A 22992-nucleotide genomic window follows, 5' to 3' on the forward strand; every position below is an offset into this window, starting at 1 on the left:
TTGAAATGATGCATGAAGGATTATATGGCCGCCAAACAACACTTCCAGTGATGAGTTAGACATGTCATCCTCTCACTCTGTCCAGGGACAATGTTTTTCGACCTCATTGCCATTGAGATTGCTCTCTGAGCACTTCTCTTGACACAAAGCCGCCCTAGATTTGCTCAGAATAAGCATTCCTCGTGAGCTTGCTCTCTTGTGACTATCTTTCCTAAGATATGTAAAATGCACAAGATGAACTACGAAGGCCAATTATAATTGTAGTTGTCCTAGCACCAGGTAAAATCTAGAGGTGAACAATTTATCGCTTTTAATTTGTAGTGACAGAAGCTTATGGAACTATCAGATATTGGCTTATGGAGTTCTGATTGCACAAAAAACTACTCCTGAGATGTCATACAGGTATAATTTAAAATCATCTTGTTTTCTATCTGTAGTTATGAGCATTGCCAATATCCAAACATAGGATGAAGTAAAAACTGAATTCAGGTAAATATATCCACTTGACAAGCTATCCGGCGAAGACATTTATAACCATTGGGCTATGAATTTCTGAGACACGACTTTAAAGGTCAATTCCCAGATCACCTCTCCATCCACAATGAAGGCTCTACTGTCCTTGTTTCATTTCCTCAACCTTCCTGAATCTGCCCTCTCCAAAGATAAAAAAGAGCGGTTCACGATAACAGGAGTGAAGAGAAATGTGGTGACCGCCCCGGTCGTGAGGGAGGTGAGATGACCTTGATACGCAAATAGACCTTCTTTAAAAAAGAAGGGGAAAAAAGAAAGCCACTAAAGATATTTATCATACACCGGGCCATTGGCAGGAAAGTAGATGGGTTCTGCTTCATTTAATTATCATCGTCTATAATATTTCAATTTTCCCACAGCCAGTAGATTTTAAAGGGGGTTCAAACAATTGCTCCTCAAAAACAGGAAAGTCTATACCAACATAAAGGCGAGTAATAGATGACAAGGTTTTAATTTTTGGGTGAACTATCCATTCAAGCACAATGAACCTCTGCCTGAAAAAGGAATAAACAGCCGTTTAAGCTGACAACACCCTTTCTTTACTAACGTATGCGCTTGACATTTGAGGTTCTGCTAATTCCACCCTTGAGTTGCTGCACTATAATCATAATCAGCGGTATTCTTCTGCTCAAAACTGAGCTTCTGAACAAGAAACATGCTTTAGCCCACCATGCACCATGTACTCGAGAGGTGAGAGCCTCATGTGTGCCTACTGGGCCAAATGCCTGCTCAAGCACGACATAAGAACACGGGAGGGCTCCAGCCCAGGGCCGAGGGCCAGACACGGAACACAATGACCAGCTCTCCCATTCCGCCATCTTCGAGCGCCTTACAAACAATGCCCAGTCAGGGAAACAAGCCTTCGATATCAGTCCACAGCTGTGCTTTTGTCTCTCTCTCCATCCGTCAGAGACACACCACGCAGGCTTAGACACCTACGCCGTCGCCTCTGCTGCCCTCTGCGACGGAGAGAGCTTGTTTATCACACCGAAGCATATTGCCGATGTCCTCACAAGGCGAAGAGAGAGAAAGAGAGAGACGGGAAGATGGAGAGTCGGACACAAGTAAAGGGAACGAAAGAGAAACAGAACAAATAGAGGCTGTGAAAAAGATGAATAGAGAAAGAGCAGCAAACAAAGCGAGGGAGAGAGGACACCGTAAAAAAACTGAGATAAAGAGCAGGAGAGAGAGAAACGGAGCGAACATATTGGAAAGCACATAATGGAGGGGACAGAAGCTAATTAAGGAAGGCCGGATTAATTAGGCTTTCAGTTTGCCTGCCTCTCATTCTCCCACTGTGTTTCCTGCCAGTGCCACCCTCCGTTCCCTCATAAAACATGCCACATTGTTATTGTATGGATTTTAATGCTCCAGTCTTTGGAGTGTACATGAGTCTGTAATTTCCAGTGGGAAGGGTACTTTGTTAGCTGTGTAGGCAAATACAAGGTAAGGCTGGGTGGAATGATGCTACTGTATATAATGTGTGATGGGAGAAATGTGTTAAACATGCTATATCGCTTATACCACAAAGTATCCACAACGTAATTAAAAAAGACTTGACGCCAAGCGGAAAATTATAGCCTGAGGCAGCAGGATTTGTGTATCGCTCCATGAGGTAGTTGGCGATTTCAATCCTATAGCATCTAACAATTACAAAATGAAATAAATATAGTTAGAGATGCATAGGTTAAATATGAAAAATGGATATTCACTGGATTTTCGAAAATGGATGTTTAAAGATTAGATTTAGTTCAAATGCAAAAAAAGGAGGAAATAAGCACATAATCTAATATTATTTTATATTTATTCAAATACAAATCCAATAAACAATCTGGTTCAGACATACTTCACATAACTGAATTATCTTTCACTTAAATAACTTATTGACATTCACTAATATAGACACAAAACCACCACTCAATGTCTCAAACCATGACATAAAATTTTAGTCATACGTCCATCTTCCAAAAAAAAGGTAATAAATTCATGATAGGAGTTGCAATAATTAAAAACTTTTTTTTTCTTTTTTTGTGATTAAACTTTATTCTACAGAGTACAGTACAAAGCCAATTAAATACAGAAGTTTGCACAGCTGATATCTTGGACATTTAGCATAAATGGTTGACATTAACTATGTACCAGTGGAATACGTAATGTCTGTTCATGTCACAAATCCAGTAAAGCACACTAAAGAGATTTGTGGAAGTTCAAATGTGAATGAACCATTGAATTACTGTCACTTTTCAGCCAAGGGTGCTTGCACTCCACTAGACTGTCATTTACAAAAACCTCCAAACAACATCTATGCTTTACACAGACAACTTGGACCAACCACCATGGAAACCAACTAAATCACTCCAACTCTGTATTTAATAAAACTGAATTACAAGAGGCCATCTGGGACGCAAAACAATCCTCTCTCACAATTCCAAACAACCCCCCCCCCCGCACAAAAAAAAAAAAAAAAAAGGAAAACCACTCTTGCTTCTCAATGGCACTGTTTTCATGAGGGGCCACTTTCGCAGTGAGAGCCCTCATTGGTTCTGTTCCTCCTCCCTGCTTGATGAAGCAAACGCTGAGGACCCTTCAGCCCTGCTCACTATGCAGGATCCTTGGCCAAAAATGACAGGCACTGATGGGCATAAATATTTATCAAGTGCCAAAGCTTTGCCAACCTGAAGTTTCTGGGATAAAAATCAGAAGAGTTAAAGAAAAAGCATGGTTAGCCATTTCATGATGATTGACGTCAAGACTTGCTATCAGAAAGTCATTCTGCAGAGGGAGGCTGGAATGCCCTTGTGCCAGGATGCAGTCTCAAGTTTATGATAATCCCAATAAATTATAATGTACTCTGCAGACATTAAAAAGCATGATTGGTGCTAAATTAAATGGGCTGTGACTCTCAGGTCACAGTGAGATGGATCTGTTCTTCTAAATTCTTTTTCATCCCATTTCTCACTTCTTGTACCATCAGAGAAGATTCTTTCCTTTTTCTGCTAGATTCAATTAGTAATGTTCATGTGCAGTAGGAAAGAGAGGGGTAAGCTGTGCCACTATATTTAAACTGTCCTCTAGTCAAAGAGAAATGTGGTAGAGGTGCAATTAATACTCCTGATTGTATTTCAGGATGTATGCTATCAACTGAAATTAGAAGAAAGCATCTGTAATAGAAACATACAGAGAAATCTTTTTACAAAAGGTGAAAAAAAAGTTGTCCAGTGACAATTTTAAATAAAAATTAAAGATTAAATCGAATAGAAAATAAATAAAATGAAAACATAAATAAAATGAAAACATTCCTCATGATTACAGGCAGCTGTATGTCCCCCCCCCCCCCATTTTTTAATAAAAGATCACTACTGAAACACCATTGAGTAGGTGATTATTTCTAATCCCCCATGTTTAATGCTGAACTGAAAAACATTTTTATTCGTGACCCTGTTTTCTGAAAAAAGAAAGTTCGCTTTTTTTGATCAGTGAGCAGAATTAACTTAATTGTGAGTGCATGTCTCTTACTTCACCTTTCCTTCTCTATTTTAGTCCAGCTGTCCAGTTTTTAATTCATGAGCCCATTCTGAACTGTTAACCAGATTTGTGCTCCAAACGTTAATCTCCAGCAAGCACTTTTGTCTGTTTGGGGGGAGGTGGGGGATTAGTCCATTTTCATTATTTGCTGGGGTCAAAGGTACTGTTCAACACTGTTAAAATTTGTTGAGTCTAATGATGATTAATGCCCTTGTTCTAGGCCTTTCACTGTTACATGAAGCAAATTTCTTGTTCTTTTTTTCTACAAAAGCAATTAGAGCAATTTTAAGTCCACGAAACCCATCACGGGCTGACAGGTTAAGCTTTTAATGCAAATGTGACAGCAACATAATGTACAATATGACAAAATGTGATGGTACTGGCCTAATTGCTCACAACTAAAAAGAATTAATATTGAATGAGGTGCCTTCAAAAACACGCTTGATTTCAGAGTCTCCACGACTAACACATTCACACACAATAGCCCCAATGGGCCTGGCAGAGTGACGCCCTCGTTCCTGCACTTATGTGAGTATTTTATGTTTTATGAGAACATGTAATGAGGTATAAGCTGCAATGTAAAGTTAACTGATGGGTTTTGTGACATCTACCAACAACTATAATAATAAATACTGCAATGGAAAACTGTGACAACTATTATAAAGGTCAAATATTAAGCTGCATGTGTGTTTTGAGTACAATCATGTCATTTCAAAGTATGGTTTATTAACCAAAATGAATAAATCATGATTACAAGAGCAAAGAACACAACTGTACAGTTCTGATCTGCTATAGCATGATGACTGTTCAGTAAAATAAAGTTCATCACCTAAATAAATGGATTGAATGCACCGCAGTTGAGCCTTTATGAGTTCTGACGATAAAGACCCTCGGTTGATCTAAATCGATCGAAGAAGACATTAGATCTTGGCATTATATTTTACGATGAAAGCTGGCTAAATCGTATGTCAGTTTAACAGAGAACCGCTTTCAAGGTGAGGTCAGAGGACAATACCTCTTAGCAGTCTCTTCCACACCTTTATGCCATTTGTGATTCGCAACAGAAGCAATGTAAGGCATGAGGAGAACACTGGTTTTCAAGACAGGAGCAATCTGAACTGTGTGTTTGAATCTAGTCTTTTGGCTTGATGTGAAAAGCCCGTAAATCAGGTGCGCGTGTGGAATACCAAATCGCAAGAGAGAGAATAGAACTCATCAATCATGGGTGACATGCGCTTTGCTGCACGGGAGGGAAGCCAAACCACATTAGTGTTGATGCAGCAATGCTGTGGTATGCAGGATGGCAGGGGAAAAAAAGAGGCAAACAATTCAGAATTATAGACTATTAATGGAAAACATTATGGAAACAGGTCAAGTGCGTGCACTCAATGTTAGGCCTTTTGATGATTATGGAGTTGACAGGTTCACCCTAAAATTTAGACAATAGTTTGCAAGGTATTTTTTTTTTTAAATAACTGTCGAATTACTTGTAGTGCCAGAGGGTAAATTTACGGTATCTGCTAGCAAGAGCAAATAAGGTCATGCTAACAAGCCAAACTGTGACCCTTTGGCCAAGCATGTCGTAAGACATGCTTTTTTCTTTTTCAGTTGTTCTATTGTGCTGTCACCACCTATCATCACCATATCAAAAAGGGACACATTTTGTGCAAGAGACTTAGGGATTTGCACGTAATAATGAAAAAAGTTTGTTCCTTGACTTGGGAAAGTCACAAGAGAAAAACATGCCAATCTGCTGGACTCTGATGTGCACCTATGATCTCTCAAAAAATGCTTTGAGGTGGCAGATCAGAGAAGGGGCAGAGACCCATGCGCAGAGGTCAACATCACTGTCAGGATGTCATTCTGTGTGTGCCTTTGTGTTCTTACCCACCTTTATAGTCTTTTCCTCCTGTGACCTGATTTGGCATACCTGTTTACCTGTCCAGAATGTCTTCCTGCCTTTCTTGTTTCACTCAGCCCTGTCTTGCTTGCCACCAGCATATATGCCCTATTATGGCCCTGCCAGAGGCAGTGTCTGCCTCTAATGACACCTTACTGCACTACTGACAGGTTTCTCAGTCCGAAGGAGTAAAGGTAGCACCTGCCCTTGGGAAAAGCATAAACTTATGTAAATATAACCATTAGGGATATGCCGGTATCAAATGTTCATGTTGCGATTAATTGGTAATGATTTTATCACAGTATATACGGTATTATCACAATAATGAAATTTAGTTTTAAAAAAGTGGCCATTATACAGTATAACAGTTTCAATAACTTTTTTTCTTATAAAAAATAACTGAATATTTAAATACAATAAAGCAATGCAATAAAGTTAAAGGTTTTATACATATTAAAGTACATATTCAGTAACCATTGTGTTACTGGAAATTTATACCTATTGGTCTATATAGTTCTATTGCACTTTAATCTGTGTAAAAAGTTTAACTTTATATATTTTTCAGATTAAAAAAAAAAGTTTGAAAATGAATAGCCTATTAAGCCTATTAAATATTTAAGTATTTGGCACTTTGAGGAACAACATAGCAAATCCACAAATCTGAATGGCTATGTAAATCTATTTAAATACATTTAAGAAAGTAGCAGCTGCTTTATTTATTGGGTTTCCAGGTTAACGGCTGCATTTCTGCAGTTTAGCGACATCTGCTGTCAGAGAGTGAATGTGCTTTCATTCAGCACATCTCTCACGTGTTCCCCCTTGTGCTTCTCATGCAGGCTTGTTTACATCAGAGCGCACACGCATCTTTTAAGCAGCATACAGCTTTTGCATTTTGACCAGTTGATTGGAAAAATATTTTTAAAATGCATTCCAAATTCTGAATAATTTGTTATGTATAATTATTCACGGTATTTAGAAATGCCTGAGATAACAATATAATGCATATTCATTAATGTGATATTTCGCATTACTGAATACCGGCACATGTCTAAAAGCCATGCCATGTATATAAACCACACACAAATCCGGCTCCTTAAAATGTGGCAATTGTTCCCAGCTGTCAACACACGATGTCAGCGGAGTCCTGAGGGGCATACTGGGAAAATCTGTATTTTGTAAACTGGAAATGCAGACTGTGGTGAAGTATAAAAGAGGATAATCTAAATGAGGGAAAGATGATTCAAGAGTAAGGATGAGTGTGAACTAAAGATAAGAGGCAAAAATAAAGGTATGAAGGCATACACAAGGAAGTCAAATAAGAGCCCTTGGAAGGCATTCTCTTAGCCCCAGGAAGATCACGAGGAAAAAAGGACAGAAAATAGAGAGATCCTTTTGTTTCACACTACACTTTGCTCTGTTTCACACTAACTATGAGTAAAGATCAAACTGTATTAAAACGAGCATATAGGAGTAAAGATTAGAAGGATAGTTAGAAGGTTTTTTTTTTTCAACAACAGGATGTGTTTGAAGATAACCATAGACAAAATAATTTCATTACAGTCTCGGGAGTCACTGCACATACGTACATATGTTAATGAAGACAAATAAATAATTGTAACACAGCATCTTATTAAGGACGTTTGTTTTTCTATGATTACTGTAACTACAATTTTCAAAGAATCACAAATCTCCTAGGGTTAAAAGAACAAGCATGAGCCTGCATGACAGAGCATATTATAAGCCATCCTATCCTCTTCATGTAGAAGCCTCAAAGGTAGAAGGAGGCTTTGCAGGTAGACGTACTGTATCAGTGTAAAAATACAGTGTTCTACCACATCCCAAAATACAGTTGTTTCTAAAAGACAAATAATCAACTGGATTAACAGGACTTATCAAATATGCACTAACAAATCAATATGCAATTGTAAATTCACACCTCATACAAGGTTAAACAAACCACATAATGTGCCAAAAACATTTCAAAAACATGTCCTTCCTAAACTATCCCTGCCAAAAACATATCATTCCCCCACATCATTTTATCCAACACTTACAATCTCCAAAAAAGGGATCAAAACAGCACAAGAGGTGAAGAACCTTGTTAAAAGCAGTTACCTTGTTTCATACCAAATCCAATGGGTAATTAGCTTTGTGGAGTCTTACCTCACATTCTCTGGAGCCAGAGATGGTGTAAGTGCATGGCCCGGTACCATTGACCAGCACATCCGTGCCCTCTGTGTTATTAGGCTTGTAGTCCACATAGTACTCCTGCAATGGTGTGCTGAGTGTGCGCTCTGTCTCCCGTGACTTTTTCCGACGTTTGCGAGCTGCAGCCGAGTTTTCCTGTAGCTGCTTAACACTGCTTGGATAGCGCTTCCATGACACATAAATTACAAGGAGGATCATGGCAACCGACAGGAAGAGGGCAACACTTCCTGCCACTATCTTGTGGAATGATACAGGTTCAAAGTCTTGCTCAGGTGGTGGGACAGCGGGCTGAGAAGGTGCAGAAGAGGTGGTACCTTCCAAGGATGTCCCCTGGCCCCTTCTGCTGTCTCCAGACTTTAGAGTTGGCATGAAAGAGCTGGCTGTGGACTGGGCAAAGGCGATAAATGGGGTAGAGGGAACAGTTGCAGATACAGTTGATGGCATAGCAGCCCTACAAACCCCATTGGCATCAACAGCATCCATAACCTTCTCCCCTTGGACTTCTTTGGGTGATGCGCAAATCATATTAATTTCTTTGTTTCCACGGAAGGTTCTCAGCCAGGCCACCAGTGGGCAAACAACTGGTCCACAGTCCCACATGTTGCCTGCCAGACTAATTGCTGTCAAAGAGGTCCAGGCATCCACAGCTTCTTGAGACACATTAACAAGCTTGTTTGAATCCAGGTTAAGTGTCTGAAGATTTGGTATGCCCCGGTACACCTCTGCATCGATCTCCTGAAGGTCATTTCCTGAAAGGTCAAGCTTCTGCAATGATGTCCAGCTCCATGTAAGGCCTTCACTCATGGTCCTAATGCGGTTCCACTGTAAGTAAAGAGCACGCAAGTTATAGAAGCGTGGAAAGTTGAAAAAGTTGATTTTGGAGAACTGGTTATGCTCAATATGCAGCTCTGTTAGCTTCATCAGGCCGGACATTGAATTGCGAGTAATGCTGCGTAGTCGGTTGTAACCAAGGTCAAGGAATTCAAGATTACGGCAGTCTTGAAAAAGGCGAGAGGGAAGATTCTTAAGGGAGTTTGAGCGCATATGCAAGCTGAGTAGCTTGCGCAGTCCCTGGAACTGCCCTGGTTGTAGAGCTTGTAGCTTGTTATAGGAAAGGTCCAGGTTCCTCAAGTTGGGTACCAGGTGAAATGTGGTGTTATGTAGCAGTGTGATCTTGTTGGAGCTCAGTATTAGCTCTTTGAGCCTCCGTATCCCTTGAAAAGCACGTGCATCCACATTGGCAATGTAGTTGTGGTCCAGGTACAGCCAAATGAGCTGGTTGAGGCCAACAAATTGGCCTGCCTTCAGGCTTGCTAAGCTGTTATACCGCAGGGACAGGCCTTGACAGCCGCCTGAGAGGTTCTTGGGAACATCACGAAATGCGCTAGACTCACAGTATACAATTTTGCCATCGCATCGACAGCTCCGGGGGCAAGGACGCTCACCAAAGCAAGGGGTGGCAGACAGCCATGCCTGCATTAGCAGTGGCACCATGAACCAGCGGTGCCTCATAGCAAAGCCTAAAATAGAAAAAGAGAAAACTGTCAAGAAACTACTTACATCCTGATTACACAAATAAACAAATGAATAGGGTTTTACCTAAGTCATGCTACTTAAAAAGGGATTTATTTAATTAAACTTGTATTCAATATGTACATACATTATTAGTCACACATTAAATCAAACAGCAAGAGTTTGAAACACATTTGAAAAAGCGTATTCACTTTCATGAGTATCTCTCTCACTTTTTTGCCGCAGATTTAATCACGATCCTATTAGGGCGCTATGATGCATTGCAACTTGTTGAATTGTGAAATGTGCAAAATGATGTGCATCGTATTGTGAGGTAGTTGACAATACCCTGCTCTAATTATTGAGCTGTTTCAAAGCAGAGATTAAGACGACTAATGAGAGAAGAAATATTGTAATTGTTCTGTGATTATAAACCCTTGAAATATTACATTTATACAGCAATATGATACCACACAGGACTCAATTAACAGTGGTGATTGTGCAAATCAATCCAGTCATGCCATGTTGTTTAATTCTTCTCTCTGGCAATGGCAAACATGCTATCAGAGCAAGCCAGTCCTCCAATAAGCTTGGACACGAGCCCACTACAGTATCAAAGGAAATGTCCTGAGAGATATGCCTTGGCCATCCTATTAGTCCCTAATTATAATCTAAATGATTGTCAGTCAACCAAATCAGGTGTATTTGCCTGGCTGCTCAGTGACTCTGCTACCAGCCTTTGTCCATATTTCCTTTATGCACAAAAGCCTACGTGTTGTTATTGTCAATATAAATGGGGGAGATGGTGGTGGTGGTGGAGGGGTGGGGGGGGTGAAGCGAGGAATTATATCAGCAGTGAGTTCCCGGCTAAGCATTGGCTCAAGAGGTTAGAGGTCTGGGTAAAATACACATGTTCTTTTTGTGAAGGTCTTGGCCACAGCCTGGACATTTTCCAGTAATGGGATTTTATCATTTGTGCTGCATCTTTCTGGCCTTCATGCCTACACTGTGTTGCTTTAAAAGTGTTTCAATTCTATCTCTGATGCATAAACTTTTATAAAGCTTCCTAGAAAGTACATTCTGAAATGAAGTTCCTAAGGCATTATATGTCTGTACGAGATGAAGAATGTGGCTATGACACATTAATATTGTCATAAGAATTCATGAAAGTGGTTATGAAATATCAAAACACCCATTCTGCTTGAAAACAAAATGACTCCAGACCCATCCAAACAACATTTTAAAACCATATGCATGTAATAAAACGGTTTTGATTAATCAGTACTGTTACAGTAATTCTGCCAGATGTTCTCTGAGGTTAAAAAGGAGAAAATATTCATAAAGAACTCTAGTACTCATGAAGTAATTTAAAAGCATATCAGAACCAAACATTTATGAACTTTATTAGCACACCTCCTGTTCATGATTATAATATACAGTGGCCTCAAAAAATTACTTCCATTATACCTACAAATGATGAAATCACTGCACAAGACAACTAAATAGCAAACCCTCCTCTCAACAAATGACACTAGATCTGAAATTTAACTACACATTTCTTATCCATTTTCGCAATTAGTTTTAATCAGCTGATAAGACTGACAAAGCTGATAATCAGAAAACATCTGAATAACTGTCTTAATTTAGAAAAGTATAAAATTTCTTATCGCATCATGTCAAATCTAACAAATGTCTATTTGGGAGATGTTTTATTTGCTGATAAGGTTGGTGCCATCTTTCCTTCTTTTAAAAAAAAAAAAAATGCCACTTGATTTGATCTTTTCTTATTAATTGCAATGACCTTATTATATTTCTGCATGTCTTTAGGCTTCAGGGTTCAAGCAATATTTGAAGCCACTGATTGTGATTTACAAAACAAAGCAAAGAGGTGCCGATATCCATGAGTATACAGTTGCCAACAACTGATGCACAAGCAGGCTGCGGTACAATAAAGTAATTACGTCACTCACTCCCATTCATACTAAACAGACAATCATACTGTATCAGCTTAATGACATTGCTAATGAAATGATGCTGATAAAGTTAATGATCCAAGAGAAGTCTAATGAAAATTAATTTGTAGCAAACTTGCACTGCCACTTTTCTTATTTTAGATTCAACTACACCTTTTTCTCTCTTGGTAAAACTGATTTTGCCTCTGCACAGGCCTGCATACCCTTCACAGCAATGCTCCAAAATTTTTGCCAGGTTGATTATTTTATGTTTGCTGTCAAAATCGCCCACTATAGTGCCGCAAAGCTCCAAGCATAGCTCATCATTTTACGAGCTGTGGAAGGCCATCTTGCTGCACATCCCTAACGAATAACAATCAGAGCAGGTCACATATCTGTCAAACAACCTCTGTAAAATGATTGGAAGCACATCTATAATCAAGTACTCTAATGTGGCCATGAGAAGGTCTGCGGCTTACAGCTAATCACAGTGCTTAGTTACATAATGAGTCCAGAAATCATGAGAAATATGTAAGGAATATAACTAGTATGCATCATTTACCAAATGCAAAATGAAACAGATTAACATCTAAAGAAACTTAGTTTTCACTGATCCAGTGCATGGTGATTGTGTCCACATTGTTTCCTGTCAAAACATAAAATCTGCTGCGTCGTCTTCCTTTGATGATGAAGAAATAACTCAGTTGCTCAAACAAGCTAATTATGCAAACTGAACAACATCTTCATTAAGCACTCCAGGCATTGAATGCACACTTGCGTTGCAAAAAATGTGCACGCATACCACAATGCAAGCACATAATGTGCATCTTTTCTAACAGCACAGGCAAGTAAGAAGTCCACAAAAGATTATCTACTATCTGTGTGCTATCAATAATGCACAGGCACACTCTGAGAAATTGCCTTGCTGCCAAAAATGAGGTTCAATTAGCATTCCAGTGTTAATCAATGAGTTGGCATCAGTCTGCTCTTTAAATCAGTGAGAGATGGAGCACAGAGATAGGCCAATAATCAGTCTGACCGATATTTTTTTACCAATATTCACACTTTTCAACTTAATTGGTTGTTAGGTTTAGGGATAAATGGCACCATTTGGTGGGTCACAATTGAAGAGCGCCTAACAACAGCATTTACAAGTAAATAATACAATTATTTAATATATTGTTAGAACATTCAAATTTGTAGATAAGGACCTTTCATTCTCGATTGAGAAATATGTTGTTTAGCAATTAGCTCTTAACCCTTTAGTAGTCCAAACCACGGATTGCAATGATATTGCTACAATTGAAATGAACTTAATATGTAATAAATAAAAGCAATAATGTTAGGTTTTAGGATCTCGTTTTAAATATTTTAGAGTTATATATTAGAAGCAACATAAATATGAAAAAAAACACTAATACATAATGTTGTGCATAATGTATGTATGTATGTGTGTGTGTGTGTGTGTATATATATATATATATATATATATATATATATATATATATATATATATATATATATATGAACTGAAAAAATGACCATAAAATAAACGAACAGTTGGATACACTTGATTTTGCCTCACCAGAATCAAACCACTTGTGAGATGAAGTGAACGCACGGTCAAATTTGAGCACTAAATATGTATGATTATCATATGTACAATAAATCGATGCATGCAAATTAAGGCGAACATCCAATAAATGTATGCATAAATATGCATGAACATTTTGTGCTTTATCAGAGTACATTCAATCTCTTAGTTTTACTGCATGCACACCGTCTGAAACCAGTTCACATTACATTGCAAAATGTACAAAACTGATGGAACTCTCCCCCCAATTTATCATAAAACATCCACCGTGGTTTCCACGTTCACTTAGGACCGAGTGAGAACACGCAAACTTACCCATCACCGCGTCTCAGTCAACTCCTGGCCACAGGTTTTACAGCTTTCTACCGCTCGAGACCCAAAACGGCATGGCACGCGCTCTCTTCAGATGGTTCGGTTCTTCCACGAGCACCCGCCTGTAGTCTTCCACCGCAGAGCAGGCGCGGGAAATTTTCAGTCTCTCCTGACTGACCACTGACCATATCTTTCAATTCCCCCTCAAAACAAAACTCGCATCATAACCATCCGCTGGAACAGAAAGAATCCATTTTGCATCCTAAAATTATACCTCAATTCACAAACAGAGCAGGAGACGCGCGATTCCAAATCCAAGTTATCTACCACAAGTCAAACTTATGGAAATCCCAGCAATTCCCTTCCGTCTCAGTATATTCCATCGCAGCATACTGCGCAAATACTGTCTTTCCCAAAAGGATGATGCTTACCGTTGATTAATCCGTGGAATTTAAAATATCAGTGTGAATTAGGATGTTTAAAAGATTTCAATCCAGTCCCAAATCACTGCGCTTACAGAATACTGTTTAGAAGTGTTACTCCATCGGGAATGTTTCTCCTCTCCTGTACAGTTCCCGACAGTACAGAGATGCAGCAGTGTGAGTGGTTAACCACAACCGCCTGTCGCACCATAACTTTGTCAGACAGCATCCGAATGCCCCCTTCTGGCGAACTGACATCCCCAGCAACAATCTCTTCCCCTCTCATATCACTCTTACTCGATATTTCCACTGGAAAACGAGTGAGAGACTGTCTATTAGCACGACTAACGTAAAAGAACAAACAACGATCCAGCTGATAAGAAATGACCATTTCTCTATCCAAATATTTTATGCACTGATTTTATGTTCCGTTTGACTTTTCAGATGAATTTTGGGAAGATAAATGAAATATTAACTATTTTGTTCGAGTAATTCTGCTTTCTGGTGCACGTGGACATAGCTATTACATATTATTGATTTGGATTAAATAAAATGTACACACTGTACAGTTTCATATCTCGCTTTCTTTATCCATAGCTAATGGATGATATATCTGCGTATTTGATCATTCTCGTGCTGCCAAAGAGGATGGTGGGCAATGGAGTTTGCTCACATAGCCAATAAGATAATTAGCATTTAGCATCCATGGGTTCACTCATAAATTTCTATATTGGTTTATTTGTGTATTTATTATTATTTTCATATTTGGTATTACATTAACCCTCTGGAGTCTTAGGGTAATTTTGGGGCCTGGAGAAGTTTTGTCATGCCCTGACATTTGTGCTTTTTTCAGTTTCTTATAAATATCTAAATGGCTAAAGTCTAATCTAACTGTAATCAGCACAAACTTGGCTATAATAATATGTGAAATGCATGTATGTACATGATTGTATTTTTGAGGAAAAAAAAATGTTATGCGTGGTTAGTGAAAAACTAAACATAAAGAACAATGGTTCCCGGTATTTTTGAGAACTGGAGAACTAAATTATGTGAAAATCATCTTGTTTACTCACTTACAGAAAACAATATATTGATACAGATTTTCTGTGACAGAAAACTATCAACTATCATGAATATAATTGAGATTTACACCTGAGCATACAAGCATAAAAGCAGTATACAAGCATACTAAGGTTAATTTTGAAGTAGCCGTGTTTTATAAATGGTAAGTCTGTAAATAAAGGATATATAGTGTAGTCCTTCTTATCAGTCACCCCGTTTTTCAGATATTAAATAGCCTTTGTCTAAATATATAATGTGATTAATTATTTTATCAATTATTTCAGATTGTTTTTCTTTTGATATAGGCTCACCTAAAGGCCCTGGGTTTGATTGACATTGCTATTATCAATTCCACAATGACAGTCTTATCGATTATTATGGGCTCTCACATGGACTTGAATCTGATTGGCTGTGGTTGTCCTCATTGCAAAGGAAACGTTTGAGTGGCACTGCTATTTCCTGCTTCATCATTAGCACAACCCTGCAATTTCTGTCCATCAAGTGTCCCCTTCAAACTAACAAGCCAGTTAACAAAAGCATTTAACCTCTCAAGAAGTCTGTGAACTGATTTAGCAAAGCCAATTACTGAGAAGCTGACCATCTTATATATTAAATATTATATAATAGGTGAATCCTTGTTGCCAAGAGTGAAAAGAGGCTTGTGTTCTAACATGATCTGCCTGTCTTTAAAGAGAAAAGCTTATCCCAGTGCACTGAGTCTCAGCAACTGTACAATTGCCTGGAAATCGAGGCCAGACAGCTGCGGGCTTTAACAACAGTCCAGAAAAAGGTCATGGCAGGAGAAGAGTGTTCCTGACTATGCTGGTTTATCCACTTCAGGACCAAATATATATGTTTTTTTTCTTTCTTTTTTATTTATTTTTAGGTTTTTTAGGTTTTGGTACATGTTCTCATCACTGCTATGCTATTGCTTAAAGGAATAGTTAAAAACATAAATAAATAATTATTCACTCTCAGGCCATCAAAAACATAATTTGCTCAACAATGGATTCTTTGGAGTGAATGGTTGCAGTCAGAATGAGAGTCCAAACAGCTGATAAAAACATCACAATAATCACAAGTAATCCACACCACTCCAGTCCATCAGTCAACATATTATGTAGTAAATCAATTATTGAGACATTTTAACTTTAAACTGTAGTTTTGGCCCCCCCAAAAAATCCATAATCCATAAAAAGTCAATCCTCTGTTGTCCTCTCACATCCGGATCCACCAAAATATTTGTTTAGAACTGTTTTGGACTGATTTTGCTTGTAAATACTGCTTAATCTCTGCATATTTCTTTCCTGTTTCAGATTTCACTTGTGAAAGCAATGGTATGGATAGATTAGATTTCTATTTTAGCCAAAAGCAATGCAGCACAAGATATTAAGTGATTGCCTGGATGTGTGTGGATTACTCGTGGATTATTGTGATATTTTATCTGCTGTTTGGACTCTCATTCTGATAGCACCCATTCACTGCAGAGGATCCACTGGTCAGCAAATGATGTAACGCTAAGTCTAAGAAAAAAGAATCACATATTGAATGGCCTGATGGTGAGTGAATGTACATTTTTGGGTAAACTATTCCTTTGGCTGCGCAAATATTAGAGCACTCTGGATGATGTCTCTATGATGTTCTGGCACCAATATATTGCACTTTCATAGTAAATCTATGGTAGTTTTTATTTATTTAATTTTTTTGCCCAGCAAGCAAAAATAGAATATATTAATTTTCATAAACTTTTATGAGCACTAAAACATACTCCGATCAGTTTTTGAGCTAACTGTCATTCTATAAGTAGGTATAATTTTCAGTCGCACATTTCAATTCACTGCTGTGAATATTACCAGAGGCTGAGAGTTCCACCTGGCCTCAGCACTTTTTCAGAAATTGAGCTTGACACCTCGATCAGTAATGCGAAAACATCATTCCCTGGAACTCTTACTTACATACCTACTGGACTCCAATTTGGCTGATGGGCCGCTCCTTGGCCAGGGTTCAACGAGCGGAGACAATCCTGCTGACAGCGGTGAAACAATTAATACCCTGTGAAGTTATGATGCTGGCAGCTGCCCTTGTCCCATGTAGTGCTTTCACTCTGGTGTCAATGCTATCTTTCTTTTTGCTGCTACACATGCTGACATTATAGTTAGATATCTGCCCGGGCTTACATCACGAGAAGGAGGAAATATCAAGCTAAATCCAGGGCGCCTGCGATAATCAAGTGTTATTACCATTTTAAATATTGACTTTATGTCCAAGAAAACCAATATACTGTACTCAGGAACAGCAGGTGCAATTGTGCAATGATGTTCTGCAGTATACATACATACAGTACATATAGACATGATGATGTTTTTATCTGCTGTTTGGACTGTCATTCTGACGGCACCCATTCACTGCATAGGATCACCCGGTGGGCAAGTGATGTAGTGCTAAATTCTCCAAATCTTTTCCAATGAAGAAACAAACTCATTTATATCTTGGATGGCCTGAGAATCTTCTTTATTGGGTAAACTATTTCTTTATTGTTTATTTTTTATGTAACCATCCAATTTTGCAATAAAGACTTTATTGGCCTATAGAAAGATCTAACAAAGAAGACTGGAGAAATCAAAAAATCGAGTCTTTAGAAGACTAAAGAAATGCTTTAAATGGGACAAACCAGTAGATCTTCTAAAATGAACTGCTCTTTTTGAGCCATGCCACATCATCTCAAAAGATTCAGGTCAGAACATCGACTAAACTACTCTAAAACTTGCAGTTTGTTTCCTTTCAGCCATTCAGATCTGCAATTGCTTCTGTGTTTTGGTTTGTTGTCTGGCTGCATCACGCAGTTACACTTAAGCTTCAGCTTACGCACAGATGGATGGATATTCTCCTTCAGAATTGCCTGCTATACAGCAGAACTTATGCTTTTTGCACTGATAACAAGTCATCCAGTTCCCAAGGCAGCAGCACATCCCCACAGACTCAAGCTGTCACTATATGTTTCACTATAGATATGACATTCTTGCAGTAGAATGCTGTATTATGGGACTCATCTATCCATAGAATATTCATCCAGGGATCATCCAGGTGCATGAGATGAGCTTTGATGTTCCTCTTGGCAAGCAGTGGTTTTTCGCCTTGCTGCTCTTCTTATTGTTCTCTTTGTAAGTCACGAACACTGACCTTACAGCTAATGCTAGAGAGATATCTGCAGTTCTTTGAAACCATATTCTGGGATTTATCTGAAACTTCCCAGAGGAGGTGCCACAATGCCCTTGGAGAAAGTTTGGCAGGTTGGCTACTTTTTGTGTTCACCACCGCTTCGAACCTCCTCCATTCGAAAGAAATGACTCACACTGGGGCTCCATTGAGTCCAAGAACCTCTGAAATGGCTTTGTAACCCTTTCCAAACTGACAACGTTATTATTATTATTTTTTCTTTTTTTGAGGAATTGAGTGTGGAGTATGAAACTTTGAGGTGAGCACTTCTCTCTGGTTGAATGGTTCAATATATATACAATTTAAACTCAACAGAAAGGCCTACCTGTTTTCAGCCTCCTAAATTGAATTATCACTGAAAATGTTGTTGATTTATGGGGCAATTACTTTTTCACAGCTGCCATATGGATAATTGTTGACGTTTACTGAGGTTAAATTCTTATTAGAATGAGCTGTTCATGGAAATCCCATCTTGTTGGATGATTTTTAAAAACAGATATACTGTAGAATGCAATTTCATATATTGTTATTTATATATTATTTCATGTATTGCTGTTTATGTATTAATATAGTATATCAAAAAGTGATTTATACAAGTTTATTTTGAATATTATATAGCTGTTTTTTTCTGTTTTGTTTTGTTGTTCCACACTCTGACATATTTTGACCATTTGTGTATTTCTCCTCAAGGTGTAAATGTAAGATTTATGTATTGGATATGCATTGGGATTACACAGTTTTAACATAAGCTACTAAACATAACGTGATGCATATTTGTCAGACATACACAAATGACACGGGTAAGAAACATGTCAAGGTTGTCAAATCAGTTATTTATGATTATTAATTACAAATATTTATTCAGTTCAAAAGTATGAACATGGTTATAATATAGCTAGCTGTAACAATCAATATTCAATTATTAAAAATGTTGAATGGATTGGAAAATAAATATTTAAACATGGTTGTGTATTTAAAGCACATTCAGTTTATTACTGTAGGTCTTTTACGGAAATCCTACCCATTTTATTTATTTTTTGTTCATGCCTGTTTCATTTATGACTGCTACATATGCATCATATTAACTTTATTAGTTCTCGAGAAAATATAAAAATGCTGCTCTCCTTGTAACCAGACTGCTTTGGTGCTGTGTTAGATAAAAACATTTCTCCCTGGGGTCCAGACCCCCGCACCACCCTAGAAATAAGGGTACTTTTGTGCTTGATGGGGAGTCTGTGCCTCAGCAATGATGAAAGGCTTGAGACATGCAGCAGTGGTTTTCTTCTATTCGTCTTCTTAACAAATCCCTGTTCAAAAATTAAAAGGTTGAGCAATCACCAGGTGGTGATTGTTGCACTTTCGCCAAACCGTGAAATAACATTAAAGTGGAAGCCTCAAACTGCGGCAAATAAAATGACAGATGCTTCGTTGGTTTGTTGACAAGACTTGTGAAGTGTGGCGGCACTTCAGTTCAGGAGCGTGTGTATCATTGCGCTTGAGTGGGTTTTAGTGTGTGTGTGTGTGTGTGTGTATTTGGTGGGGGTAGACCTTCCCAACCTTTGCCACAAGCTGTGTCCCAATCTGGAGAGCTGTTATCTAAACAGAGAATCATAGGATGCTGGGATTGGATTTACAGGAAAAGGACATATGGATCCTTTTGTAACTTACTGCAGAGCGTAAAGCATAGATCAGAGTTACAAATTAAACAAAGACAACAGCAAACAGCAACCCAACTTTATATTTCTCTGTAACATTCCAAGTAGAATTACTCATAACAGCAATTTACAGTACTGTATATATACTTTAGTATTTGATTTTCTTAATGCTTTATAGTGGTGTGTGCAATGTTTTCGTCTTGGGTGACTGGGTTCATTTATAGCCCCACAGAACTTTGCGGAATCTGAAACCAGAGCGGTTTATGGCCTGTGTTTCTAACGATACAGCCCTGCCTGTCAAAACCATCAGTGTTAAACAAGCGTCACTCATCATAATGCCCAGATATTCAAACAAAACAGGCATGGAGAGACCATCAGAGGAAACAGCAGATGGAAAAGAGACCTTCAGATAAATTACCACTCCCATCAGTGTCATAGCAATTATGAAAGGTCATTAAATGATATCGTTTCATATTCCACTCAGATCAAACATTAATTAAATCACATTGAGGGGTGGAATCCAAGCATGGCGGTAGCATTATCTGCTCATTGTGAAGTAGGATATTTGTGTTTATACTTTCACTTATGTCACTGAGTGTGGTTATCTTGTAAACACTGATTTGAAGGCATTTCATTTCGGTCATTTATAGTTACAAAATATGGGGAATGTTTGCTTTAAGAGCCAGGCAAACATTTAGACAGTTTAACTTTACACTCATCGAATTTGCTTATCATTCCTTGGCTCTGTTTTAAAACCTAGTGAACTGCAAACTTTATTGCATTACAACACGTGTGTGCGATGCCAAAGTTGTTCCAAACACGGCAGTCTTGCTAAAGTCTTTGTGACCAACTCAGAGAAAAACACATCAGAAACCCTGCTGCAGGTAATAAGCACATTTACTATTTTCATCACTTGCTTGCCAGGTCTTCAGTGGTAAGAGCTGAGCTTTTAATGCAGTGCGTCAAATAATAATAATAATAATAATAATTATAATATATCCAAGGGAGCAGCAGTTTGTTTTAATTGTAGACATTTAACCATTTCCAGGTTTCGCAGCTGCAGAAGTCATTATAGTTGGGTTAACTTCGAGAGCAGTGAATGGGAGAAAAAAAAATGAGAGAGATGCTTATAACGGCAGTCAGAAGAACAATGTAAATTTACTGTCCCTCCCATAGACACTGCATTAGAAACACCCTCCCAATAGCGTTAACTAGTTTTTTTTTTTTTGTTTTGTTGTTTTTTTGTCATTTGATGCAAAGGCAATTATACACACAACACAAAGTATAGTGTTATATAGTATATAGTATAGTTATATATTTTTGTTTTAAAATATATATAAAAAAAAAAAAACTTTAGAGGATTTTAAAATGCTGATGACCATTTAAATGTCCTTCGTATGCACACATGCTCTCCAATTTGAAGCTGTAATAATAATTTAATGACATTGTTTTACTATAGTTTCTATGAATTTAGAATTCAGTAAAAAGTCAAATCAAATATAATAATTAGGGCTGTCAAAAATAGCGCGTTAACGACGTTAATTAGTTGTTTGTCGTTAATTACGTAAAAATTTTTAACGCATTTCACGCATGCGCAGTGTGACAAATTATCTAGGTCAGGAAAGTCTCGTCGATCTCTGAATTATCAAGATAGAAAAAAACAGCGGCGATCGCCGCGACGAAAACACAGAAGAAGGTTAAGGTTTTACCCCAGTTACTCTCAAATACATTCATGCCAAGCTCGATAAACAGAGACGACTTTGGTAGTTGATACGCTGGAGCTTCTTCCTGTTATAGCATCCTGTGTTTCACACTGCGCATGCGCAGAACGCCTACATGCAATGCAGCGAAAATTACAGCTGTTTGAAAAAGCATTTGCATTTTTACTTGGTTTTACTGGCACTTGAAGCCTTCAGAACGTGAAAATATCGATCCTAAAGAATTGTGGCATGGCAAATGAACACCTCCTAAAAACAAGAGTGCCCAGAGTTCAGAGGGCGCATGTTTGTGTTTCTGAGTTCATTCTTTCGAGTTTCTCTATGCATAATTTCATAGATATGTCGCTATATTTAACCACTGGTTCACATAAAACTCTTACACTATCTGTAGTTAAATGGCATGGTTTGATATAGTGGTCAGGTAAATTTGATTAAGTAAATGTTAAACTTTTGAAATTCAGAAAAAAAAAAAAAAAAAAAAACACATATTGATGAATCAATACATGAAAATTATGTATCTGTGTCCTGTTATTTATCTTTTGGTACGCATTTCAGAAAAAAAAATGGTTAGGATTCAGGTGTATTTGCAAATAGTGATTAATCATGATTAATCCACTGAAAATTCTGATTAATTTGATTAAAAATTTTAATCATTTGACAGCCCTAATAATAATGCATGATCAGTTCACGTGACTAATCTAAATGTATTACTATTATCTGCGTGCACGCACACAGTTAGCTTAGCAGTATGCTAACTGCAAACGCAATTGAATTTTGAGAGATTTGAAGAAGAATTTTAATTAAGAAAGAAGAGTCTATGCATGATCATTTCCAAATCTAGGCTGTGTTTTAAATCACCCCCCTATATAGTTCACTAGCCTATACTTGAGTGGACAGCAATTTGTAGTGATGTCCGGAATAATAGTGGACAGTATTGAGTGCACTTATTAAATCCCACAATGCACCCTCAATAATGAGAGCACAACCTAGCTAGCCGCTAGGGAACTATAAGTGGACCAAATGAATTCCTCATTTCACCAGATGTCCACAGTCCGTCCAGCACACTCAGTGTCAGAATTCACTCACACGTTTTCATTCAATCATTCAGCGGACTATATTAGTAGATATAGGGAAGAGGAAATAAGGAAATGGAATCAATTTCAGATACAGCTAAGCTGTAGTCACATTATATACATTTTGCAGGAACAGGATGTCAATATATTGTCAGGTTGACGTTGGACAGAAGTTGCATTTTGGATGAGAATGAGAATCAGGTTGACATCAGTATTTGATGCCAATTTGATGTTGACTTAAGATTGTATTTTGGTATTGGACATCAAATTAACATTGACATTAGACGTTGAATTGACATAGAATTTTGGTCA

The 22992-nt window shown here is 38.0% G+C and overlaps 1 protein-coding gene across 1 annotated transcript in view; it reads right to left on the reverse strand.

Annotated features, from left to right (window-relative positions):
* Positions 1 to 14116, reverse strand: part of LOC113109708 (leucine-rich repeat transmembrane neuronal protein 4) — a 94363-nt gene extending 80247 nt beyond the window's left edge. Inside the window, exons 1-2 of the mRNA XM_026273445.1 lie at positions 13538 to 14116; positions 8120 to 9684 (exon numbers count right to left, since the gene is read on the reverse strand). Coding sequence (XP_026129230.1) covers positions 8120 to 9684; positions 13538 to 13541 — 1569 coding nt within the window. The 5' untranslated portion in view covers positions 13542 to 14116. The remainder of the gene's footprint in view (positions 1 to 8119; positions 9685 to 13537) is intronic.
* Between the last annotated feature and the right edge of the window lie 8876 nt (positions 14117 to 22992).

Source organism: Carassius auratus, chromosome 10 (genome assembly GCF_003368295.1).
Source record: "Carassius auratus strain Wakin chromosome 10, ASM336829v1, whole genome shotgun sequence".
NCBI classification, from domain to species: Eukaryota; Metazoa; Chordata; class Actinopteri; order Cypriniformes; family Cyprinidae; genus Carassius; species Carassius auratus.